This window comes from Corticium candelabrum, chromosome 2 (assembly GCF_963422355.1).
Source record: "Corticium candelabrum chromosome 2, ooCorCand1.1, whole genome shotgun sequence".
NCBI classification, from domain to species: Eukaryota; Metazoa; Porifera; class Homoscleromorpha; order Homosclerophorida; family Plakinidae; genus Corticium; species Corticium candelabrum.
The window spans coordinates 10,701,917-10,729,416 of record NC_085086.1 but is presented as its reverse complement, the minus strand read 5'-3'; the positions used below and the strand labels follow the sequence as shown (position 1 = coordinate 10,729,416).

Sequence of the window (27,500 nt, the reverse complement as noted above, 5' to 3'; positions counted from 1 at the left end):
ATACACTGGCAGTGTTCGAAATTCCCACTCGCCAGAGAAGTGGATACACTGTAGGCTTGTTCGGAATTGTACAGTAGTCAGGAGGTGTTGAGTTTACGTATCCTGTAGGGCTAGTTGTGTGTAGGTATAAGTATTGAAAGCGTGTGTTGGTTGTCTGAATTGTAATCTTATCTACCTAAATTGTCCATTTATATTGTGTTGTGGGAAAGGATAGTTACATGGAACAGCTGCTCAAACCACAATCTCATTTACACGTCTGTTGCAACTAAAATGCCTCCATAAATACCTCCATAAATAAATAAATGCCTCCATAAATCATACCACAAATAGATGGCTGAAGGAATTCTTTGTACTAATTTAGTATGGTATTAGAAGAGTAGACAAAGAATGTGACTGCAAACCTGCAAACCTGCAAACTTTCCTTGCGAAAAGAATTACAGTACCACACTCTTGTCAATCTGGGCCTAAGTGCTATTACCTATCAGTATCTGTCTGTGTTATGATAAGTTCAGATTCACGTGTAGGTTTTCAATGCTGATGGTGTTGTCTAGCCGCCTTTCAGAAACCATCTAGTCGCCTACAATATGCAGGAGTTGTAAGGGAGTACATAGTTTCATAGCCAAATGTTGGTGGCAAATTCAATCTAGTCTGAATCTACTCAAAGGTCAACAGCACACCAGGCCTTGCACACAGCTACATGTATGCAGTCCACATGCACATGGATTTTACAGTATGGCTCAAGAATCTAAGATGAATTTACATTGTAGGTGTACATGAATCTATATAAAAACAGTGGTATAGAGCTTTTACGCATGGTTAGGTTAGGTTAGTCTAATAGATTATGATGGAAATGTGAATACTATAGTCAGTTCTAAATGTAGAGACCTTTGATCCTACATAAGCTATTTCTATAGGGTCAAGATTGGGGAAATTTAGGTTAAGAGGCGTCTTAGATTGCACCTAGCTTACGGCAAGAAATCGTCTACAACAAAAGAATCAAGAATGATGACGAGCATGAGGATAAAATGTTATGCACCTGTTTTTTTGTTATAAAAGGTCAATCAGTAATACACATAAGTATAGTCTAGTAATTACAGCAGATCCTGTTACACAATCACTACTAACTTCTAGACACAGCGAGCTTGTTAATAAATAAATAATTGAAAGGAGAAGTGTGTAGCTATCATAGTTTTGATGATATTTAATTCATATTGTATAACTTCTCAAAACAAACAATATACTTTTTACAACTTTTAACACAAATTTACTAATTTTTATTGTAATTGTACCAGTCACTAATATATATAATATAATATTAATTTATGTACACATTGGAACTCTAAGGCTTTTACTTTGGCGAGTAGAAAATTTTGCGAATTTCAAACACTGACTAGACTATTGTATTGGAGGGATGCATCTCACAATACACTAGACTATTGTATTGGAGGGATGCATGTCACAATACACTAGACTATTGTATTGGAGAGATGGATCTCACAATACACTAGACTATTGTATTGGAGGGATGGATGTCACCATACACTACGCTACTGTATTGGAGGGATGCATCTCGCAATACACTAGACTATTGTATTGGAGGGATGCATGTCACAATACACTAGACTATTGTATTGGAGAGATGGATCTCACAATACACTAGACTATTGTATTGGAGGGATGGATGTCACCATACACTACGCTACTGTATTGGAGGGATGCATCTCACAATACACTAGACTATTGTATTGGAGGGATGCATGTCACAATACACTAGACTATTGTATTGGAGAGATGGATCTCACAATACACTAGACTATTGTATTGGAGGGATGGATGTCACCATACACTACGCTACTGTATTGGAGGGATGCATCTCACAATACACTAGACTATTGTATTGGCGGGATGCATCTCACAATACACTAGACTATTGTATTGGAGGGACGCATGTCACTACACTCGACTATTGTATTGGAGAGATGCATCTCACAATTCAGTAAGAGTACTGTATTGGAGGGATACATCTCACAATACATTAAGACTATTGTATTGGAGGGATGCATCTCACAAGACACTAAGACTACTGTATTGGAGGGATTGATATCTCAATACATTGGGTTCTGTTGGTTTCTATTTCTTTTTGTTCAGGATGTGTTGAAGACGTACAAGTCTCAGCATAAAGTATTGGCTTCGTTAGAAAGCAGACTTGAGCAGCTTCGTCCTGATGAGTCGCTGAAGAAGAAGGTGAAGTCGTTGAGGGAAAGATATGAGCAGCTGGAAGAATGTGATATTAATGCATGGCTTGAAGTCTTTCGACTATTTTTTGATGAGGTGAGATGTAGGAATAGACAGACAGATAGACAGACGGCTGGACAGACAGACAGACTGACAGACAGATAGACAGAAAGAAAGACAGACAGACAGTCAAACAGACAGATGGATGGACGGGCAGACAGACAGACGAATGGACAGACACACAGACAGACAAACAAACAGACAGGTGGATGGCCAGATAAACAGACACAGACAGACACACTGACAAACAAACAGGCACACAGAGACAGACAGGCAGACAGACAGATAAACAGACAGGTGGACAGACAGACAGACAGACACAGAGATAAACAGACAGACACACTGAGACAGACACACAGACAGACAGACGGACACACAGACAGACAGACAGACTTACAGAGACAGACAGAGAGACAAACAGACGGACGGACAAACCGACAAGACAGATGGATGGGATGGACAGACAGACACACAGACAGACAAACAGAGACACACAGAGACAGACAGACAGACAGACGGACACACAGGCAGAGAAACAGACAAACAGACAGGTGGATGGATAGACAGGCAGACAGACAAACAGACAGACAGACAGACAGACTGACTGACAGAGAGACAAACAGACAGACAGACAAATGGACAAGACACATGGATGGACGGACAGGCAGACAGACAGACAGACAGACAGACAGACACACAGACAAACAGACAGACACATACAGACAGACAGACAGACAGACAGACGGACACACAGACAGACAAATAGACACACAGACAGACAGACAGACAAACAGACAAGACAAATGGATGGATGGACAGACAGACGCACAGACAGACACAGACAAACAGAGACACAGAGGCAGGCAGGCAGACAGACACACAGACAGACAAACAGACAAAGAGACAGGTGGATGGATAGACAGACAGTTACACAGAGACAGACATACAGAAGGACAAACAGACAGACAAACAGACACACAGAAACAGACAGAAAGACAGACAAACAGACAAGACAGATGGATGGACGGACGGGCAAACTGACAGACACACAGACTAACAGACAGATGCATAGAGACCGACCCACAGACGGACGGACACACAGACAGTCAAATAGACACACAGACAGACACACAGAGACAGACAGACAGGCAGATAGACGGACGGGACATACGTACATACATACATACAGACAGACTGACATTTGTCATTGAGTTATTGCCACATTTCAGGTTCTTGCATGGATCAGCAGAGCTGATCAAGTTCTTCGTACATCAGACGATTCACTAAGAGACAAGAGTCCTCCATCTTTGTGTCAGGACTTGTTTGATCAGTTGCCCAAAGTGCAGGAGGCATTTGTCACATGTGAACAGAAGGCAAACGAGAATGTAACACAAACTCCTGATTGGTTCAGTGAGCAGCTGATGGCATCGAAACCCAAGCTGTTTGAGCTGAAACAAGAGTTGGAGGAAAGACTGGAAGAGGTGATGAAACGACCGTTTGCTTGTCATTTGTTTGTCTGTCTGTTTTCTATTAGATGGTTTGTTTGTTTGTTTATTTACTTGTCTGTATGTCTGTTTGCGTGTTTCCTATTTTTGTGTGTGTGTGCATGTGTGCCTGCTTGCATGTTTATCTGTTTGTCTGTCTTTCTGTCTGTTTGTTTGTCTGCCTGTCTTGTCTGTCTGTTTGTCAGTCCATCTGTCCATCCGTCTGTTTGTCCATCTGTCTACCTGTCTGTCTGTCAATTTGTCTGCCTGTCAGTTTGTCTGTCTGTTAGTCTGTCTGTCTGTTAGTCTGTCTGTCTGTCTGTCTGTTTGTCTGTCTGTCTGTCACAATCTTGAGTTTTCTACAAATGTTCAACCTTTCATGTTTTCACCCTCTCAGGTTCGTATCTCATTAGCTGGCGGCGAGGAATTTAACCAAGCAGTCGAAAAGCTTGAAGAAAAGATCTCCCAAGCTGAGGATCTCATTTCTCAACAAGCAGACGGAGAAACAGGCCTGTCACCGAGTGTAGCACTCGACAAGTATCGAGCCATGTGCAACCCCACGTGGCTGAAAGACGGAGATGACATCATGCAAGAGGTTGAACAACATGCAGATGAGATATTGAAATCGGGTAAGAGCCGAGGAGCTGCTCAACTGGAGCAGCAGATGCTCGAATTGTCGGAATCGTGGGAGACTGTGAAGAGTCAATTGATGTTGGAGAGGAGAGCGTTAGAGTTCCTGATTGTGCAGGCTGAGATGGAGACGTTGTTGAACAGCGGACTGAATGAGTTGGATAATGTGGAGACGGTGATGGGGCCCTTGGAGACTCTGTTGAATCAGGAGCAGAGTTATAGGGTGAGATGCAATGAGAGAGGTGTTAGTGTGCGTTTGTTTAGTTGTTGGTCTGTTTATTTATTTATTTGTTTATTTGTTTGTCTGTTTTTTTGTTTATTTGTTTGTTTATTTGTTTGTTTGTTTAGTTGTTTATTTATTTGTTTGTTGGTGTGTTTGTTTATTTGTTTGTTGGTGTTGTTGTTTATTTATTTGTTTGTTTATTTGTTTGTTAGTCTGTTTATATATATTTTTGTTTGTTTGTGTGTTTGTTTATTTGTTTGTTTGTCTGTTTGTTTCTGTTTGTTTTTCTGTTTGTTTCTGTTTGTTCGTTTCTGTTTGTTTGTTAGTCAGTTTATGTATTTATTTATTTATTTATTATATATTTATTTATTTATTTGTTTGTTTATTTGTTTGTTTGTTAGTCTGTTTATTTATATATTTATTTGTTTACTTGTGTGTTTATTTATTTGTTTGTTCTTGTTTTGTTTGTTTGTTTGTTTGTCTGTTTATTTATATATTTATTTGTTTGTTTGTGTGTTTGTTTATGTTTGTTTGTCTGTTTGTTTATGTTTGTTTTTTAGTCTATTTATTTATTTGTTTGTTTGTCTGTTTGTTTATTTGTTTGTTGGTTTATTTGTTTATTTATTTATTCATTTTATTTGTTTATTTATTTATTTGTTTGTTTATATATTTATTTTTTTGTTTGTTTATATATTTATTTATTTGTTTGTATGTTTGTTTATTTGTTTGTGTGTTGTTTGTGTCATTGTTTGTTTACTTGTCTATATGTTTGTTTGATGTTATTCAATGGCATTTGTTGCTGCAGCAATTTTTTGAAGAAATGCAGTTTGAGTCGGTTGCTGAGTCTTACTTGAAGAAGATGCAAGAAATGGCCAATGAAGACAAGAAAGGCGGAGAGGCGACAGCCAATTATGATGACATTGTTAGTCACGTGACGGGAAGGTTGAGGAATCTGATGGAAGTTGCGGAGAAACTGAAAAAGAAGCTGGACGAGGCGATTAACAGATGGACAGTGTTTGAGACTGAGAAGAGTGATGTAGAAATATGGATGGATGAGAAGGAGCAAACACTTTCTGGGGTACACAGACAGACAGACAGACAGACAGACTGACAGACAGACTGACAGACAGACAGACGCATGGACGGATGGACGGACGGACGGACAGACAGACTGACTGTCTGAGACAGACAGACAGACAGGCAAATAGATAGATAGACGCATGGACGGACGGACGGACGGACAGACAGACAGACAGACAGACCTGCAGATCTGCTATCACCAGGACAAGAAAGAAACAATCATCGATTAATTCTTGTATTCCTGCATGTTTACAGATCGTTTCTCAGTGTGAGCAGCGAGAGATGGAATGGAACGGTGTAGAAGATGTCGACAAAGTGCTGGAAGAGCTCACGGTAACGCATCGCTTTGCAATCGTTCTGAAAGTCTCTGCATTCACATGAGCGTCATGTCGCGTGTGACGCGACGGTACGCGACGCGGCGCTTGAGCGTTGCGTAGTGTAAATGCATGCAGCTTAGGTCATGGTCACACTGAAGTGTAATAATCCTTGGCTTACTCCCCATTCGGCTATTCCAGGAGACTAAAACGATATCCATTCGTATTGCTGACATCTGCTAATAGTAAAATGATATATACTGTGTTAGCGGCAGTTTATAGATGGGGGTCAGTACTTACTATTATCCAGCGCTTTCACAGGGTTAACTTGGGTTAACTCGGGTTACGGTAACTCGAGTAGAGTTATGTATGATAACCCTACTCCACCCAACTTGCGTTCACACGTAGAACACAGGTAATTAGATGCAGGAGATCTAGAGTAGAGCGAATGCATCGATTACGTGAAGTTTCTGCTTGAGAATAGGAAAGCAGTGACGCCGATAGCAGATCACGAGAAAGAGAAGCCATTCGTACGTTGGCGTGATCGATTCTAGGGCGTGTTTTTGCGTATATTAGGGCGTGTCTTCGCTTAACTCCACTTTATTAACCCAGTCTAACCCTACCCGGAGCCAGGATTAGCCTAACCCTCGTTTACCCCTAACCAGGTTAAGTTAACTAAACTCGCGTTCACACTACTGGGTAGTTGGAGTCTAACCCAAAGTTAACCCGAATTAACCTTGTGTGTGAAGCTCTCATTGAAATACAGACATGGGCATAATTATGGAGCCACCCCGAGCATGTGACTTAGTTTAAAAAATTATTGGACTTTCTCGGATACTGCAAGTACATGCATCTACAGCAATAGCTACACTTTTTAGTAAATTAAAACAAGTCATAATTGTGAGGTAATGGCTCTGATTGTGCCATTCACATGCCTGAGATTGGAGGTGATCATGTGTGACCTACATGGCTGCTTCTTGCTGTCAGTTCAATTAGTTCGAAAGTTAATAATAAAAATGGTTTTTCAAAAAGCTTCTAAACAATAAAAAGACTTTGTTATGTCAGAGGAGACTATACGTTTCAGTTTACTTGCATATTGTGAGTCTGCTCTTGTGACGTCACAACATGAACGGTTTGGACATGGTAATGTATGGTGGCGGTGGTCAGTCTGGTCATTCTCTAATCGTTTGTTACTATGGGTTGTCAAAGCGTCCAATCAGAAACATAGCTAAAATATATGAAACAAGTCCAAAAACATTTTGAGAAAATGATGGATATGTAGGGATGGGTATGTACTTATGTCATTTATGCCCATCTCCTACATCACAATCTTTTTACCTATATCGCTTGCAGCAGTTGTGAATGTGATGTAGGAGATGGGCATAAATGACATAAGTACATACCCATCCCTACATATCCATCATTTTCTCAAAATGTTTTTGGACTTGTGTATGGTGGCGGTGGTTAGTCTGGTCATTCTCTAATCGCTTGTTACTATGGGTTGTCAAAGCGTCCAATCAGAACAATATAAATACCCAAATAGCATGATTTGATGTAGAATCAGCGCGTCGGCAGGTATAGTCATAATAAAATCTGTAATTGTTGATTTTCATGCGTCAGCTGATATGGGGGTGGCTCCATAATTCTGCCCATGTCTGTACAACAGGCGTGGACAACGGCAATAAACAAGGAGAAGCCAGAGATGGGTAGAAAACTGCTTCAGATGCGTGTGCCCATGCTTCGTTTGCGTCTTCTAACGCGTTTGCGTCTGTGTTGCCATTTTTGCCAAAAACGTTTAATGTGACCTTACCCAACACAGACGCAGATGCAGACGTATACAGCGTGACCAACCTAACAGAATGTAAGGTATCACAACGTAACGTAGCGTAGATAGTATTCACCAAATACGTTCATTTAACGTCGTTTTTAGGTTAGCGTACCTTGACCATTGGTGGTGTGACTCTCTTGCATGTACACTTTGTAGGAGTTAGCGCGCTGTTCACCAACTTAGCATTTTCCTTGGGGATGACGTTCCTATATGGTCTCATTTTGGCTTGCAAGCAGAAAGGATACCATCTAATAGCTTCTATAAGCTTTTCCTACATTTTCAGGAATGTATTGTATTAGGTTATGTTACGTTGCGTTGCGTTACGTTATGTTGGTTCAGCTTAGGGTATGTGGACCGGCCTTTACACTTGTGTTGCGTGTAGCGGTTGTTGCATCAAGTTGACGAGTATGGTGACTTTCTCGCTCCATTTGTCGAGACTGGAGAGCAGCTGAGAGACGAGTGTGAGGAGAAGAAGGTTGCTGAACATGAGAATAGTGTGAAGAATTTGGAAGATCGATATGAACATCTACGATATGAGGTGGGTGAGTAGAGTGGGATGGGAGGGGAGGGGGAGGGAGGGAGGGAGGGAGAGGAGAGAGGAGTGTGTTTGTAGGCATGAACGTAGACAAGACGGTGAATGAATGAGCAAGCAGGCTGACAGGCAGATGCATTTACAGGTGGACAGAGTACAGAGTAAAAGACAAACAGATGGAGTCTTTATTGGTGTAATTGTATGAGACGCGGCTGCAAACGTTATACTGTGAGTTGTTTGCCTGTTATAGATTGAGGAGTTGATACGACCTTTGAGTGCATTGCGTTCATCATGGCACAGTTTTGTGAACGTCTCCGGTGAGATTGTCGATTGGCTGGACGACGCTCATACATTGTTGAAGGAGTGTAGTCAAGTTGAAGAAATAGATGAGGCAGAAGGATACGTTAACAGGCATAAAGTGAGTGGTGATGGTTGTACATTGTATTGGAGGGATGCATCTCACAATGCACTAGACTATCGTATTGGAGGATGCATCTCACAATACATTAGGCTATTGTATTGGAGGATGCATCTCACAATACATCAGACTATTGTAGTGGAGGGATGCATCTCACAATCCATTAGGCTATTGTATTGGAGGGATGCATCTCACAATACATTAGGCTATTGTATTGGAGGGATGCCTCTCACAATACACTAAACTATGGTATTGGAGGATGCATCTCACAATACATTAGGCTATATTATTGGAGGATGCATCTTACAATAAATTAGGCTATTGTATTGGAAGACGCATTTCACAATACATTAGGCTATTGTATTGGAGAGATGCATCTCACAATACATTAGGCTATTGTATTGGAGGATGCATCTCACAATACATTAGGCTATTGTAGTGGAGGGATGCATTTCACAATCCATTAGGCTATTGTATTGGAGGAATGCATCTCACAATACATTAGGCTATTGTATTGGAGAGATGCATCTCACAATACATTAGACTGTTGTATTGGAGAGATGCATCTCACAATACACTTAACTATGGTATTGGAGGATGCATCTCACAATACATTAGGCTATATTAGTGAAGGATGCATCTCACAATACATTAGGCTATTGTATTGGAAGATGCATCTCACAATACATTAGGCTATTGTATTGGAGGGATGCATCTCACAATACATTAGTCTATATTATTGGAGGATGCATTTCACAATAAATTAGGCTATTGTATTGGAAGACGCATCTCACAATACATTAGGCTATTGTATTGGAGAGATGCATCTCACAATACATTAGACTGTTGTATTGGAGAGATGCATATCACAATACACTTAACTATGGTATTGGAGGATGCATCTCACAATACATTAGGCTATTGTATTGGAAGATGCATCTCACAATACATTAGGCTATTGTATTGGAGGGATGCATCTCACAATACACTAAACTATGGTATTGGAGGATGCATCTCACAATACATTAGACTATATTATTGGAGGATGCATCTCACAATAAATTAGGCTATTGTATTGGAAGATGCATCTCACAATACATTAGGCTATTGTATTGGAGAGATGCATCTCACAATACATTAGACTATTGTATTGGAGAGATGCATGTCACAGTACATGAGACTATTGTATTGGAGAGATGCATCTCACAATACTGTAAATCCACAAATTTTCGTACGCATCTAATTTCGTACATTTGACCAGAAGACCTTTCGTACGTATGTATCATATTTTTGTACGGGCTTTTACTGAGAATCTTAGCGCATGCTATCACGGTAACTGTTTCATTCCACGTGATCATCGCGTCTTTCATAAGTTCTAAGCTAAAGCAAAGTGGTATCCATGTGTGGCTGACATTGAATGATAAAAAAGAACAAGTACCGCTATCTAATAGATCATGGCTACTCAACCCAAATCAAGCGACATCCGGCATTCATCAAAACGACATCATAGCTGCGAACGACAGTGTAGAGGAAGCTCTGGATTGAGATAACTCGCCAGCTAAGCGGAGAAAAAAGGGCAGCATCATGTCTACGACTCTAAGACTAGGCTTACCATTGCCCGAGTTGCGGAAGAATGCGGACTGACGAAGGCATGCACTCGTCTGAAGAAATTGCTAGATCACACTATCACAGAGTCAACCGTTCAATCAGAATACTTTTACAAACAGTATGAGTTGAGTGACACTATAAAACATTGCAAACTGGACGTGTTATACGTAGAGAATTTCATTTTGGTCTTCTGCCACGGTAAAACTAGTGTATTGTTTAGTTAGATATTGTGTGTTGTAGTACATCATCAACATTGCTAATTGCTATTAGTAATATCAGTTTGTCATTTAATTAATTTTAGTACACATTTAATTTAGTACATTTAAGAGTTGTGTAACAATACGGAAATAAAATGCATAGGAAAATTTGTGGATTTACAGTACATTAGGCTATTGTATTGGAGGGATGCATCTCACAATACATTAGACTACTGTATTGGAGAGATGCATCTCACAATACACTAGACTATTGTATTGGAGGGATGCATCTCACAATACATTAGACTATTGTATTAGAGGGCTGCATCTCACAATACACTAGATTATTATATTGGAGGTATACATCTCATAATACATTTGAATAGTTTAGAATTTATTTCTCATTTGCCACAGGAGTTCTTCACACCTCAGACTCTGAAGCTACAAAACTCTAAGCTAACCCACCTCTCGCACCTTCTCCAAGAAGTCTCCACGTCTCGTACAGTTGATCGCATTCGCTGCCCGTCTCACCTGTCCACACAACTGCAACATCTCAACGATCGCTACACTCAAATCTGCCAACTGCAACAGTCAGAACTCGAATTCATCGAGACGCTGTGGCGTTACCTGCAAGTCGCTGTCGATATCGAACACTATCTTCAGGAAATTGAACTTCTTCTCTTCAAACTCGACTGCGACAGTCAAGCACAGGATCAACTACAACATCTCCACACACTTCTCCACGAGTTGATTCCGAAGCAGGAGAAGCTACGAGAGTTGGAGCAAATGCGTGTGAATCTCGAGCAAGCGGCAGGCGATCGTAAGGTGTCTTCGTCTCACGACGAGATGAATCGTCGGTTTGAGGAGATCAAGGTCAAGCAGGCGGCACTGTTTCAGAGGAGAGAGACGGAGGAAGAAGCCCAGGAGTTGATGGCTGAAATAAGGAGAGACGTGGAGACGGCTAGAGAGGCAGTGAACGGCGAAATACAATGTGACATAGACGAAGACTCGGCACAGATTGAGAGACTGAAGGTATAGAGTGGGTACCAGAGTGTCGTCGCTTATTGGCTTGTTTATCAATCAGATTTTGAGACGCATTAATTATGTCTATTTCTACATTTATTCTTCATGTGTCTGTCTCTTTGTCTGTCAATCTGTTTGTCTACTTGTCTGTCAATTTCCTGATTTATTTACTTAGTGATTCTTGTAGAAAATTTTATTGTCTGTAGGAAGCAAACTCTTTGCTGATCAGTCACAGAAAGACGATATCTGACCTTACGGGCAAGTTGGCTGGTAAGGGTAGCTCTCATTCAGCTCTGCAAAAAGATCTCACTCAATTGACGTCGTCGATTGACCAAACAAGTAAGGACGTGGTGGCAGCCGAGAAGAGATGCGAGGACGCACTCGTGCTTGTAGACGGCGTGAAGAGAGCTGTTCGAGAGGTGGGGCAGCGTGTTGGAGATGTTGATGTGGCATTGAAGATTCCGTGGAGAAAAGATTCGACAGCAAGGAAGCTTGCATTGAGGGATTGCCAGGTATAGTCTGTGTAGGGCTATTAATGCGTATTGAAGGATGCATCTCACGATACATTAGGTTATTGTGTTGGAGGGATGCATCTCACAATACACTAGACTATTGTATTGGAGGGATGCATCTCACAATACATTAGACTATTGTATTGGAGGGATGCATCTCACAATACATTAGACTTTGCATTGGAGGGATGCATCTCACAATACATTAGACTATTGTATTGGAAGGATGCATCTCACAATACACCAGACTATTGTATTGGAGGGATGTATCTCACAACACAATTGCAAATAACTTTGTCTTCAACTCATATATAGGCTTCTGTAAGTGACACTCAATGTGCTCATCAAAAGTCCAACCTTTCTGCCGCTCACGAGTCCCTAAATGCCCTTGCGGCTCTGTCTCTACCTAATCATCTCGTTCACTTGACGGACAGTGTCAAGAAAGTAGAGGAGAACTGGGAAGGCGCAGTGAAACGTGGACACAGTCGTATTCGAAAGATTCAGTTTGAGCAGCTACTGCTCGATGCGAGAGAAAAAATGAAGGCTGCCGACACTCACTTGAAGAAACTGGAACCGATCGTAGGTCCTTCAGCTGAGATTGAGAAACAACTTCACAGCCACTTGGTTAGTGAGTCGATCTATAAGCACTCTGGTGGATTGGGTGGCTGTGTGTGTATGACTGTTCTCTTTGTCTGTCTGTCTGTCTGTCCATTTTTTATTTCTTGTGTTCATGTTTGTTTGTTGGCTTCTTCTGTTTGTTTGTTTGTTTGTTTGTTTGTTTTTTGTTTGTTTATCTGTTTGCTTCTTTGTTTGTTTGTTCTTTGTTTGTTTCTTTGTTTGTGATTTTGACAGTTTGTTTCTTTATATGTTTTGTTTGTTTGTTTGCCTTATTGTTTGTTTGTCTTATTGTTTGTTTGTCTGCTTGTTTGTTTGTTTGTTTATTTACTTCTTAGTTCATTTGTTTGTCTTTTATCTGTTTGATTCTTTGCTTGCTTGTTTGTCTGTTTATCTGTTTGCTTGTTTGTTTGTTTGTCTGATGTTTATTTACCTGTTTATCATTTGTTCATACTTCTGCATCATTCTCTGCTTATCCCTTCTCACTATTTGTGCAATCATCTCTTACTTTTTGTATTTCTACTGCAGGAATATTTCCTTGATGACTTTGAGACATCCATGGACTCACTCCAGAGCTCACTGGCAACATTCATTAAGTCATCTCCAACTGACAATGATGAGTTAACCCAAGATGAAGTCCAGACCAAATCAGATGAGATTCGTAACCAAACTGAGGCTTTACAGTCTGAACACGGGCGATTGAAAGTCGGTATGGAGACGGCCTTGAATGAGTGGCAGAAGTTTGATCAGAAGTGGAGTGAGATGTGTGACTGGCTGAAGGGCTGTGAGAAGCAGCTGGAAGAGTTGAGAGACCGTGGCAGTGGAGAGGGAACTAGAGAGAGGGAGGTCAAACTACAGGTGTGTGTGTGTGCGTGTGTTTGTTTGTTTGTTTGTGTGTATGTGTGTGTGTCTGTTTGTCTGTGCGTGTGTGTGTGTGTTTGTGTGTTTGTGTGTGTGTGTGTGTGTGTGTGTGTGTGTGTGTGTGTGCCTGTTTGTGTGCCTGTGTGTGTGTGTGTGTGTGTGTGTGTGTGTGTGTGTGTGTGTGTGTGTGCGTGTGTGTATGCGTCTGTTTATGCGTCTGTCTGTTTGTGTTTGTCTGTCTTACACTAAATTGTTGTAATACAGAGATGCTCATCATCAACCAGTTGTACACACAAACCTATCTATAACTCCTTTATTACGCGAGCCACGGAAGCAATAGGGTACAGTAACGCCAACGTAGACGACCGACTCACGACTCGCCACGCCTGCCGCGCATGCGCTCATAGTCACAAGTTCGGATACCACCAATAATCCAAGTGTTGCAATGACGCACGGATGATTGTAGACACGCATGTTTGTCTTTGATATTTGTGGCATACATTTGTGTGCGCTACAATTAACAGTGCATCTAACCCTTTGTATTCACGTATTCTAGAGACATAGTTGTATGATCTTATCTGATGTAGAGTTTGATCACTGACGTCGAGAGTCGGAGAGATGCTCTGAAGCGACTCGTGGACACGGGTCATCGACTGTGTCAGAAGTGCATCCAACCGACAGACGACCAAATCAGAAACCAACTCGGCGACGCGACGAGACGATACGACCAGTTGCAGAATCAGGTAGATCACGTGACATGCGTCATGATTTGTTATTATGGAGGAAGTCACACATTTTGACGCAGTAAATAATTTTATTGAATTAATATAAGTTTGTTACCGACACCAATATGCTAATAATGATAATTTATATTAAGTGTTTTTATTAATTAATTAATTAAGATATAAATTAATACATACCTACCTGATAAATTATGCCTGTACATGTACAAGTTACAGGTCTTTTTTAGCGCGCGCAAGACGTTTGTAGCGCGCGCACGCTGTTTATAGCGCGTGCACGCCGTTTGTAGCGCGCGCAAGCCCTATTATAGCGCGCGCAAGCCATTTTGTAATGTTTTATTAATTATTAATTAAGATATAAATTAATACATACCTACCTGATAAATTATGCCTGTACATGTACGTGTACAAGTCTTTTGTAGCGCGCGCAAGCCGTCTGTAATGTTTTTATTTATTATTAATTAAGGTATAAATTAATACATATCTACCTGGTAAATTAGCGTGTACAAGTCTTTTTTAGCGCGCGCAAGCCTTTATTATGGTAGCGCACGCAAGGTATTAAAGTGGGGCGGGCCGTTTTTTGCGCGCGTGTTTACAAGAAATTTCTTGTGGGTATTCCCCGTGACTAACCCGTATGTACCCACCCATCTAACCGTTTTTCTTTCGTTTCCTCATGTCGTCTACCACACAGGCAGCGTCTGTCGTCGCCGAGACGCAGAGCGAAGCGGCCGCACGAGTGTCGGGTTACGAGGGAAGAGCGCGACGTCTCACTTCGTGGCTAGACGCCGTCAATAGCGACAAGACGAGCATTGCAGCCAAGGAGGCGACGACCGGAGAAGACAAACGGACACTCCAGGTAACGTTTCGCGACGTCACTGTACGGATTCGCTTGAATTAGAGTGACCACGCCTACGCATCTCGACCGGAAGTGTCGCCGCGTCGTTTGGCGTCGGTTGCGAGATCGACGGTAGACGTTTGATGCGATTGTGCGGCGTTATGAGTTTGTGTTAAGCGGTCGGTCGAGTTGACGTTGAGATTGATTCGATCTGCACTTTTGGTGGAGCTGCGTGTGGTATGTAGCCAGGCCCCCGTCTGTGCTTGTTGCGGTTGGTGTGTGTGATTGATTGATTGAGTGAGTGAGATCTATGAGTGGACAGGCAGACGCATGGATGAAGGACACACGCACGCACACTCACATACACACACACACACACACACACACACACACACACACCACACACACACACACACCACACACACACACACACATATACACACCACACACACACACACAGCAGATGGACAGACTGACAGCCATACATACACATGACTTACATTCTTACATACAGACAGATATATTTATTACGCAAATACGGAAATGTCATACAGACATACATACCTACTGTACATTAATCCACATAAGTACAGATATTATCTAGTATAGACTGATAGACAGACAGACAGATAGACGGACTGACAGGTAGACAGACAGACAGACAGATAGACAGATGGACAACTAGACGGATTGACAGGTAGGTAGACAGATAGACAGGTAGACGGACCAACAGTTGGGTAGACAGACAGATAGATAGACAGGCCAGTAGGTAGACAGATAATAGCCTCACAAGCCAGGCTCTTCCTCGCAGTCGCTGAGCTAACCGCACGTGAATCACACAAGGAGGAGGAGCTTTTACTGGAATTGCTCCAGCGCGAGAAGAGCCTGGTTGCTTTTGAGAACGTCATAGTGAAATGGGACCCGGATCCAGTTTCATAGCTTGATAAAGCTAATTCAATTTGCTAAAGAGCTCATTAATGTAATTGCATTTGATACATGAAGCAGAGAGGTAGCCCTCCACGGAGAGCGCGTGAACACGAAATCCAGTGAAGCTGTTGATGGACAAAGTGCTGGTGAATAATGAGCCCAGGAATGGCCTACATGGGACTGGTCTGCTGAACCTACACTCTCCAGCAACGTTCCTTTCTACTGAACTCTTCTGCAGGTTTGTGCGAATTGAAACCGATGTGTAGCAGTGTCCACTCTTGCGAGTCTACTCTGACATCTATAGTCTGTAGGGGAAATGGTGTGAAAACTGCCGGCCCTGTTTTACTCAACGGTCAATCAAAACAGTGGCCTAGAGCTTGTTGACCTCTCCACGTCGTGATCAGATTGGCATGTATTGCTAACGCAGTCTATGTGACGGTACTTTTGACTCAGCAAGCAGCTGTTTTGTACGATATTGACTCTCCTCACGGTGAACTGGAAACATCTAGGCATGGGAAAACAGCAGTGCAGTGGACCTACCATGTTCAGGAAGTGTAGAGTTGACTCGTAGTTGCATCTGTTGTGTACTACGTACGACTTGTTCCAATGCACGGACTCTGATTGCTACATAGATACTAACCGCGTACAATGAGTTCATTTTTCAAACTACCGCGCTGCAGATCTAGATTCGGCGGTGTACTGTTGGCGAAACTGAATGCTGAAATGGAGTCGTGACACCGCAGAATATTACATGGCTGAGCTGTCTATATACGTACTAGGAGCGAACGATGATATTAACTACGTACTTTGTGCAAAACAAGCGAGTGTGTGAAGCGATGTCGCATGTTCTCAACTTTCATACCTACATGCTTACCTAATCGAATTAGCTTTATCAAGCTATGAAACCGGATCCGGGGTTCCACGTCACTATAACGTCCAAAGCGACCAGGCTCTTCTCGCGCTGGAGCAATTTTGGTAAAAGCTCCTCCTCCTCGTGTGATTCATATGCGGTTAGCTCAGTGACTGCGCGGAAGAGCCTGGCTTGCGAGGCTAGACGGACTGACATGTAGGTAGACAGGTAGACAGGTAGACGGACCTACAGGTGGGTAGACAGCCGGACAGACAGGTAGACAGACAGACAACTAGACTGACAGACAAGTAGACGTACAAACAGGTACGTAGACAGACAGATGCATAGACAGGTAGGTAGATAGACAGACAGGTAGACACACAAGTAGACAGACAGACAGGTAGGCGGACAGGTAGGTAGGTAGACGTACATACAGGTAGGTAGACAGACAGACCTGTAGGTAGACGGAGAGACAGACTGATGGACATAAAAGCACAGACAGAGAGACATCATGCAATACGTTCAAATGAAATTCTCATTCTAGAGCATTCTCAATGAAGAACCAGACAGGAAACGAGACCTATTGGACGTTCAATCATCCTTTGATGCTCTAAGCCGAGATCCCGGCTTTTCCACGGCAGTAAACGTGCAGTTGAGACCCAACGCTGTGATGACTCGATTCAGTGACAGTTTACGGGCAGTGAGATGTTGTTTGGTACGTGTGATGCTTGAAGAAGCGGACAAGGTTTTGCATCATGGAGAGAAGATCGTAGGAAATCAGGAGAATTTCAATGACGCATTGGAAGAGCAGGAGGTAAGTTGTTTGTTTGTGTGTGTGTGTGTGTGTGTGTGTGTGTGTGTGTGTGTGTGTGTGTGTGTGTGTGTGTGTGTGTGTGTGTGTGTGTGTGTGTGTGTGTGTGTGTGTGTGTGTGTGTGTGTCACTATGTGTGTGCATGCATGCATGTGTTGAGTTTGTTGTCATCTTTTTATTTATTTGCAGACATTCTTTGTGGATGGTGACCATCAAAAGTTGGAGGAACTCATTCAACAGTTGGGTGATGAGGAGGATGAGGATCAACCTGATGGATGTGTGGCAGGGCAGACTGATGATGTGAAGCTATGGTTTGACAAGGTCAAAGCGAGGGAACTACAGGTGACAAGAGTGACATGCTTTTTTTCCTGCTTGTAACTCTGTTGGTCTGTTTTTGTCTGTTTATCTATAAGTTGGTCTGTCTGTTGGTCTGTTGGTGTATTTGTGTGTATCTGTTTGTTTGTCTGCCTTTCTGTCTGTTTGTCTGTCCCTCTGTCTGTTTGTCTGTCTGTTTGTCTGTCCTTCTGTCTGTTTGTCTGTCCTTCTGTCTGTTTGTCTGTCCTTCTGTCTGTTTGTCTGTCTTGCTGTCTGTTTGTCTGTCTTTCTGTCTGTTTGTCTGTCTTTCTGTCTGTTTGTCTGTCTTGCTGTCTGTTTGTCTGTCTTTCTGTCTGTTTGTCTGTCTTTCTGTCTGTTTGTCTGTCCTTTTGTCTGTTTGTCTGTCTTTCTGTCTGTTTGTCTGTATTTCTGTCTGTCTGTTTGTCTGTCCTTCTGTCTGTTTGTCTGTCTTTCTGTCTGTTTGTCTGTCTTTCTGTTTGTCCTGTCTGTTTGTCTGTCTTTCTGTCTGTTTGTCTGTCTTTCTGTCTGTTTGCCTGTCTGTCTGTATGTCTGTTTGTCTGTCCTTCTGTCTGTTTGTCTGTCCTTCTGTCTGTTTGTCTGTCTGTTTGTCGGTCCTTCTGTTTGTTTGTTTGTCTTTCTGTCTGTTTGTCTGTCTTTCTGTCTGTTTGTCTGTCCTTCTGTCTGCTTGTCTGTCCTTGTTTGCTCATTTTTGTTTGTTAGTTTTACTGTATGTATCTGTCTTTGTGTGCTTGTTTTCTCTCTGTGTGTGTGTGTGTGTGTGTGTGTGTGTGTGTGTGTGTGTGTGTGTGTGTGTGTGTGGGTTTGTTTGTTGTTTTCTGTATGTCTGCGATTCCATCTATTTGTTTGTCTGTTTGTCTGTCTGTCTCTGTTTGTGTGCGTGTTTCAGTTTTTTGGCTGTTTCTGTTTGCATGTGCATGTGTTTCTTTGTTTGTTTTCTGTATGTCAGTTTGTGTGTGTGTGTGTGTGTGTGTGTGTGTGTGTGTGTGTGTGTGTGTGTGTGTGTGTGTGTGTGTGTGTGTGTCAGTGTGTGTGTGTGTGTGTGTGTGTGTGTGTGTGTGTGTGTGTGTGTGTGTGTGTGTGTGTGTGTGTGTGTGTTTATTTGTCTATCTTTCTGTATGTCAGTTTGTCTGCTGTTTGTCTGTCCTTGTCTCTCTGTGTGTTTGTTCGTTTGTCTCTCTGTGTGTTTGTTTATTTGTTTGTTTGTCTCTATCTGTTCCATACAGTGTTTCTTCTTGATTACTTGTTTACAACTTTGTCTTATTTTGTCTCAGGTTCACAGTCGTCTGGCCAGCGCTGTAGGTGCATGGAAACGACACGATGAACTTCACGCTGAACTGGACGGTGGAAGCAACCAACTGCAAACACAATTGGCAGAATGTAGAGCAAAGCCTGTTGGAACCAACTCTCAGGAAATCTCAGAACGAATTGCTCAACTTGATGTATGTTTGTAGTTTGGGTGTGTGTTTGTCTGTCTGTCTGTCTGTCTGTTTGTCTGTCTGTCCATCTGTTTTGTCTGTCTGTTTGTCTGTTTATCCATCTGTCCGTCTGTTTGTCTCTCTTTCCATCTGTCTGTCAATCTGTTTGTCTGTTTGTCTGGCTGTCCATCTGTTTGTCTGTTTATCCATCTGTCCATCTGTTTGTCTGTCTGTCCATCTGTCTGTTTATCTGTTTGTTTGTCTGGCTATCTATCTGTCTGTCTATTTGTGTGTCTGTCTGTCTGTTTGTGTGTCTGTCTGTCTTTGTCTGTCTGTCCATCTGTCTGTTTGTCTGTTTGTCTGTCTGTCCATCTGTCTGTCTAGCTGTTTGTCTGTCTGTCCATCTGTCTGTCTAGCTGTTTGTCTGTTTGTGGTTTGTGTGTCGGTCCATCTGTTTGTCTGTACGTCTGTCTGTCTATCTGTCTGTTTGTCTGTTTGTCTGTCTGTCCATCTGTCTGTCTAGCTGTTTGTCTGTCTGTCCATCTGTCTGTCTAGCTGTTTGTCTGTTTGTGGTTTGTGTGTCGGTCCATCTGTCTGTCTGTTTTTTCTGTCTATTCATCTGTCTGTCCGTCTGTTTGTCTGCCTGTCCATCTGTCTGTCTAGCTGTGGTTTGTGTGTCTGTTCATCTGTCTGTCTGTTTGTCTATCTATCCATCTGTCTGTCTGTTTGTTGTTTTTCTGTCTATTCGTCTGCCTGTCTGTTTGTCTGCCTGTCCATCTGTCTGTCTAGCTGTGGTTTGTGTGTCTGTCCATGTGTCTGTCTGTTTGTCTGTCTATCCATCTGCCTGTCTATTTGTCTGTCTATCCATCTGTCTGTCTGTTTGTTGTTTTTTTGTCTATTCGTCTGCCTGTCTGTCTGTCTGTCTAGCTGTGGTTTGTGTGTCTGTCCATCTGTTTGTCTGTTTGTCTGTCTATCCATCTGTCTGTCTGTTTGTTGTTTTTCTGTCTATTCATCTGTCTGTCTAGCTGTTTGTGGTTTGTGTGTCTGTCCATCTGTTTGTCTGCCTGCCCATCTGTCTGTCTAGCTGTGGTTTGTGTGTGTCTGTCCATCTGTCTGTTTTTCTGTTTATCCATCCATCTGTCTGTTTGTTGTTTTTCTGTCTATTCATCTGTCTGTTTGTCTGCCTGTCCATCTGTTTGTCTAGCTGTGGTTTGCGTGTCTATTCATCAGTCTGTCTGTTTGTTTGTTTCTCTGTCTATTCATCTGTGTGTCTGTTTGTTTGTTTGTCCATCTGTTTGTTTTTCTGTCCGTTTGTCCATTTTTCTGTTTGTTTGTGTCATACATGTACCAGTTTGATACCCAGACTTATAACCTCGTCTCTTTCAGAGTATCTGCGAATACAACAAAGAAATCTTTAGTGTTGCCGAGGCTCTTCGTCAGCAGGTCGATCTCCTTGCAACGTTTGCATCTCCCAGCCAACATGACGAAATCTCTAAAACAGTTGATACACTTTGTAACGGACTGGAAGATGCAAATAGGGCAATAGAAGATATGAATGCTGACTTGAGGGGACGGAAACAAGCTGCAAGCACGAAAGCGAAGGCTTTGGAGAGACAATGTGAGAAGCTGGAGAAGAAGACGAACGAGTTGGATCAGAGGATGAGGGACTTGCCACGTATTGAGTATGATGTGGAACCGTTGAATGAACTGACAAGGAAGATTGAGGTGAGTTGACAGGATGTGGGCAGACAGACGGACAGATGGACATATTGTTTTATTTGAACGCTTACTCCACCGATAACAAGCACTAACTCTACGCTAAACAATAACAGTAGACAGGCAGACGGACGGACAGACAGACAGATAGGTAGACAGACAGACACACAAAGGTAGACAGACAGATAGACAGCCAGACACACAAAGATGGACAGACAGGCTGACAGAGACAGAGAGACGAACAGACACAGACAGGCAGATGGACAGACAAATAGATAGACAGATAGACAGACACACAAAGATGGACAGACAGACAGACACACAAAGATGGACAGACAGACAGACAGATAGAGAGACGGACAGACAGATAGACAGACAGATACACAGACAGACTGATAGATAGACAGACAGACACACAAAGATGGACAGAGAGACAGAGAGACGGACAGACAGATACACAGACAGATACACAGACAGACAGACAGACACACAAAGATGGACAGACAGACAGACAGATAGAGAGACGGACAGACAGACAGATAGACAGACAGATACACAGACAGACTGATAGATAGACAGACAGACACACAAAGATGGACAGAGAGACAGAGAGACGGACAGACAGATACACAGACAGATACACAGACAGACAGACAGACACACAAAGATGGACAGAGAGACAGACAGACAGATAGACAGACAGACACACAAAGATGGACAGACAGACGGACAGATAGACAGACAGGTAGACAGAGAGACGGACAGACAGATAGACAGACAGATACACAGACAGACAGACAGACAGACAAATAGACAGACACACACACAAAGATGGACAGACAGACGGACAGATAGACAGAGAGACGGACAGACACAGACAGACAGACAGATAGACAGAGAGACGGACAGACAGATAGACAGAGAGACAGGTAAACAGACAGATAGACAGACAGACACACAAAGATAGACAGACAGATAGACAGACACACAAAGATGGACAGACAGACAGACACACACACACACACAAAGATGGACAGACAGATAGACAGAGAGACGGACAGACACAGGCAGACGAACAGACAGACAGAAAGATGGACAGACAGATGTACAGACAGATAGACTGACAACAGTGTTGAACGATCTATTTCTGCAGACAATGAACGATGAGGTCGACGTGTTGCGGAGGCAACTCGAAGGTCTACAGAAGACTGCAGCAGAGCTCGACGGTTTCCTCGACAGTTTGGTCGAGGATCGACTCAAACAGCTGGACACTCGACTTGAGAACGTGAGCATCAGTGTGGCCGGGAGGGACGCCGAGGTGTCGGTTGCGGCCCGAATGACTCACGATGTGATGGAGAGACTTGACATGGTGGAGAATGAAGTCACGCATCTTGACCAACAATTCCAAGGTTTTCAGTCGGATTGAACGAAATTCGTTGCTTGTTTGTGTCTCTTCTGAGCTCACGTTGTCTGTAGTTTGTCTAGTTGTCTGTCTATCTGTTTGTCTATTTGTGTGTCCATCTGTGTGTCTGTCCATCTGTGTGTCTGTCCATCTGTATGTTTGTCCATCTGTCTGTCTATTTGTCTGTCCATCTGTGTGTCTGTCCACTTGTCTGTCTTTGTCTATCCATCTGTGTGTGTATTTGTCTATTCACCTGTTTGTCTATTTGTCTGTCCACATGTCTGTCTATTTGTCTGTTCATTTGTCTATCTATTTGTGTGTCCATTTGTCTAGCTATTTGTCTGTTCATATGTCTGTATATTTGTCTGTATATTTGTCTGTCCATTTGTCTATTTGTCTTTTCATCTGTTTGTCTATTTGTATGTCCATCTGTCTGTCTATTTGTATGTTCATCTGTCTGTCTATTTGTCTGTCTGTTTGTCTGTCCATATGTTTGTCTGTTTATATGTCTGTCTATTGTCGGTCCCTCTGTCTGTCCATCTGTCTATTTGTCTATCCATCTGTGTGTCTATTTGTCTGTTCATTGGTCTGTCTATTTGTCTGTCTTAGTCTGTCCATCTGTCTGTCTATTTCTCTGTCTTGTTTGTCTGTGTGGTGGTTAGTTGCCAGTGTGTCCAATAATTACATGTATGTGTGCTTGATATGTTACAGGCGAACTGCAGGATCGTATTATGGCTCTGGAGCCTCAGGCAGTAAGAGAATACTCGGGAAATCTACAGGTCAACTCATCGTTCTCTCGTGTCTTTGTCTTTGTGTTGTCTGCATTGCTCTTCTTCTCTCATGTGTGTTGCCATTTTCCTCTATTTTTGTCCCCTTTTGTTGATTTTGTTTAGTTTATTAAAGGTACACGCTCCCGATTCACCGCGCACGCGCAGACACACCCACAGACACACCCACGCAAACTTGAAGATGTGCCACAATTTCAAGTTGTGTCATAACGAAGCAGAGCAAGCGAACGTCTTAGGGTGCACCACGTTTTAAGACATACAGTCTTTATTTCTAGTAAGTGAGGTAGACTTTGCATTGTAGCAGATGTACATTCAAGTGCCCTGCCCTGTCCTTGCAAGGAAATCAACTTCGATCGTCAGTAAGCCCTTCTCAGCGACGTTCATTGGTTGGCTCATGTGCAAGTGACGAACTACAGAAAGTCGGGCGTTGATTGACGTGTACCACTGTTGTTGCTTTGACCAGTCTTGGGTGGATTCTAGGTGTACACTTCAGTGTTCTAGCCAAGATTTTTTTGGCAACCGTCGATATGACGTCATTAAATATGATGTCATTAAATATGGCGTCATCAAATGTTTGATGTTGACGTATTTGGTAATGACGTCATAAAATTACTTTATCTGTTCTCTAGTTGTATTAGAATCAAATGCAACACAGCACAGACAGACAGACAGACAGACAGACAGACGGATAATATACAGTAAATTATTACAACGACAAGTTGACGTAAAACTGGAATCATAAGCTCACATAAAAGAGTAAGGGTGTACAGGAAAACATGAGATTGAAGATAAACAGTAATTAGTAGAACACCTGCTGCAACCACAGTCACTCATTAGCACTTCTTGTTTGAAAACTCAACAGGAATTCACCTCAAGCACCAACAAGCAGACCATGCAGTCTCCCTACGATTGCCAGATGTCTGACATGAGAATATGTATTGTTCTGTAGCAACTTTGGGACCATCAAGACCACTAATGTCTTTAGATCCCTGATGCCACACTATGCATGCTAAGGCTTTTCAATTCTGTTCCCAACCGTCAATAAATGCTGTTTGCCCTACTCCAAACGTCCCTTCCCTCTCCTAACCATCATTTTGACGGTACTGGCGAGAACACTGATTTCTTGATCCAGTTGTGTGTTATCTAATACATTAAATAAAGAAATATAAATTTTACTATTCAAGTCACGTTCTTCTTTCTTTCTCATGCTTACTGCCGTTTTCGTTTCTTCTCGTTCTACCAAATCCTTCTCTATTTGTCTCGTCGTACTCACTCGTCTTACTATCTAACCAAATTGTCTACACTTTGTCGTATAACATACAGGCGTTTCGCGCTCAACTCGAAACTTTACGTCCTCAACTGGCAAGCTGTCTCGACCCACTCTCTTCTCGCGGTGGTGCCCACACTCAAGCATTAGAGTCGCGTGCCGAGTCGTTGGGTGTACGGATAGAGAATGTGGGTAAGAGAGGAGAGAGTCAACTGCAAGCGTTGGATGGTCTTACCGCAGATTTGGTGGACTTGGAATCACGGACGACGGAGATTGCTGCGTGGACGGATGCTGTTAAGGAGAGAGTTGATGGGGAGCCAAACGCACAAGAATTAGAGGTTACAGTGTGTTGGTCTGTATTTTGTGTTTGTGTTTAGCAATCGTGTTAGGGATACGTTTATTTGTTTGGTTGGTTGGTTGTGATTTGCTTGGATTTGTTTTTTGATTTAGCCTGTTGTTTAATTATTTATTTATTATGGTAATATATTTTATTGTATATTTATCTTTATATTGATTGATTTATTTGTTTACTAGTTTTGTTCATTTATTTATTATTAATCTATTATTTATTTATTTATTATTGTGTGTTGTGCTCAACCAGATCAGTCTGGTTTGTAAAGTCTATTACAAGTACCGGAAGCAAATCCTGCTTCAGAAGTACTTAGACCATCACGGCTGTCTAGAAAGAAGACATGACTTTACGAAGGATTCGAGTAGATCCCAGAAGCACTGTTTTCTGTAAGTGCTGCAGGTTGTGATGACCTGGAATAATGTCCAGCCACCGTGCAATACCTGCGTGCACTGTGCCCAAAGCTCCCAAGACCACCGGAACCACTAGTGTTTGACAATGCCACATGCGGCTTATCTCCACTCGCAAGTCGCTGTACTTCGTCAACTTCTCAGCATTTTTCTTACTAATGTTGCCATCAGCAGGACAGCTGATATCAATAAGAAGACAAGTGTGTTTGTCTTCTTATTTCTGAGACAGATGTCTGGATGATTGGCTTTGATCTTCCTTGCAGTGGAGATGGTGGTATCCCACATCATAGTAATGTCATCCGTCTCCACTGGAACCTCAAAATGGCGACAAACATCCCAGTGAATGATGGAGGCCACCTGATTGTGTCGATCAGTGTAGTCTATCGGTGCCAAAGCACTACAGCCTGCCACAATGTGGTCGACTGTTTCCAGGCCTACACTGTACATGCGACAAGTAGGACTGACATCACGAAGTAGAATCTTGCGCTCATAGTACCGAGTCCGAAGAGCTTGGTCTTGAGCAGCAACAACTATTATTATTTATTTATTATGGTAATATATTTTATTATTTATTTATTTATTTTATTATTTATTTATTATGTTAATATATTTTATTATGTTAATATATTTTATTATTTATTTATTTTATTATTTATTTATTATGGTAATATATTTTTTTATTTTTTATTTTTATTATTTATTTATTTTATTATTTATTTATTTTATTATTTATTTATTATAGTAATATATTTTTATTTATTTTTTTTATTTTTTATTATTTATGTGTTTATTTGTTGACTTGTTTTGTTAATTAATTAATTATTTATTTATTAATTTTTTATTTTTATTAATTAATTTTTTATTATTTATTTATTTATTTAGTAATTAATTTTTTATTTATTTATTTTTTTATTTAGTAATTAATTTTTTATTTTTTATTTATTTGCATATCTATGTATTTGTTTTTTGATATGTTTTTGTTTGTTTGTCTGTCTGTCTGTGATTAATTGTGATGGTTGTTGTTAGGATTTATTGACTGAGCTACAAGATAACAAGGCAAAATTGGGACGCGTTCGTGTGTTGGCTAATACTTTGAAGTCGACGTATCCAAAGGTTGACCATCGGCGTCTTTCACAGAAACTGGAAGATGTGAAGTCGAAACTAAATGAGGTGATGGACAGACAGACGGACAAATGGACAGACAGATGGCTGGATGAATGGATGGACAGATGGACAGACAGATAGACAGACATATAGACAGACAAATAGACAGGCAGATGGACAGACAAATAAACAAACAATTGGACAGACAAAATAGACAAACAGATGAACAGACAAATATGCACACAGATGGACAAATGAATAGACAGACAAATGGACAGACGACAGACAGAGAGATGGACAGACAAATAGACAAACAGATGACAGACATATGGACAGATGAGTAGACAGACAAATAGACAGGTAGATGGACAGATAGACAGACAGATGGACAGACATATGGACAGACGAATGGACAGACAAATAGACAGGTAGATGGACAGATAGCCTCGAATTTCCAGACCAGAGAGCGCGCGAACTCTAGTCTGGACCAAGTCGATACTAAAATGATTTCGGAATTATTTATCAATAACGATGCTAAATGGTGTCTAACAGCGTAGGATCGTTTTACCGAGCTCAACATATCATTTGTAAATGCCATGAGATCTCACGGACAAAGAAGAGACGTCTGCCGTGTTTGCGGTGATATCTTGGTAGACGGCATGAAACGAGGACTCTTTGATTCTTCGGCAGACCGCTAGCTAGTCTAACCGCTCAACTAGCGAGACTACCGCTCGACCAGTTGTCAAAGGTGATAGTCTGGCGACGCTGCTGTGCATGTTCTGTCACTGCAAGCTTGAAAATATCGAAGAAATGAAGCTGAAACTAAAACTAAGATGTGTGCGAGCAGAGTCTAATCATTGTTCTGGCATGCAGAGTTTAATAATTGTTCTGGTGTGCACTTAGCCGCCC

General features: G+C 41.8%; 1 protein-coding gene across 1 annotated transcript in view; it reads left to right on the top strand.

The window, feature by feature from the left end:
- The window catches only part of LOC134176546 (interaptin-like), a 41,051-nt gene that overhangs the window by 7,920 nt on the left and 5,631 nt on the right, over positions 1-27,500 (top strand). Inside the window, exons 15-35 of the mRNA XM_062643215.1 lie at positions 2,149-2,331; positions 3,525-3,776; positions 4,177-4,632; positions 5,438-5,710; positions 5,968-6,045; positions 8,237-8,392; positions 8,637-8,804; positions 11,024-11,641; positions 11,839-12,144; positions 12,460-12,768; positions 13,288-13,617; positions 14,208-14,363; positions 15,052-15,216; positions 17,517-17,786; positions 17,973-18,125; positions 19,412-19,579; positions 20,942-21,280; positions 22,425-22,680; positions 23,385-23,452; positions 24,785-25,066; positions 26,514-26,657. Of these exons, the coding sequence (XP_062499199.1) occupies positions 2,149-2,331; positions 3,525-3,776; positions 4,177-4,632; positions 5,438-5,710; positions 5,968-6,045; positions 8,237-8,392; positions 8,637-8,804; positions 11,024-11,641; positions 11,839-12,144; positions 12,460-12,768; positions 13,288-13,617; positions 14,208-14,363; positions 15,052-15,216; positions 17,517-17,786; positions 17,973-18,125; positions 19,412-19,579; positions 20,942-21,280; positions 22,425-22,680; positions 23,385-23,452; positions 24,785-25,066; positions 26,514-26,657 (5,130 nt within the window). The remainder of the gene's footprint in view (positions 1-2,148; positions 2,332-3,524; positions 3,777-4,176; positions 4,633-5,437; positions 5,711-5,967; positions 6,046-8,236; positions 8,393-8,636; positions 8,805-11,023; positions 11,642-11,838; positions 12,145-12,459; positions 12,769-13,287; positions 13,618-14,207; positions 14,364-15,051; positions 15,217-17,516; positions 17,787-17,972; positions 18,126-19,411; positions 19,580-20,941; positions 21,281-22,424; positions 22,681-23,384; positions 23,453-24,784; positions 25,067-26,513; positions 26,658-27,500) is intronic.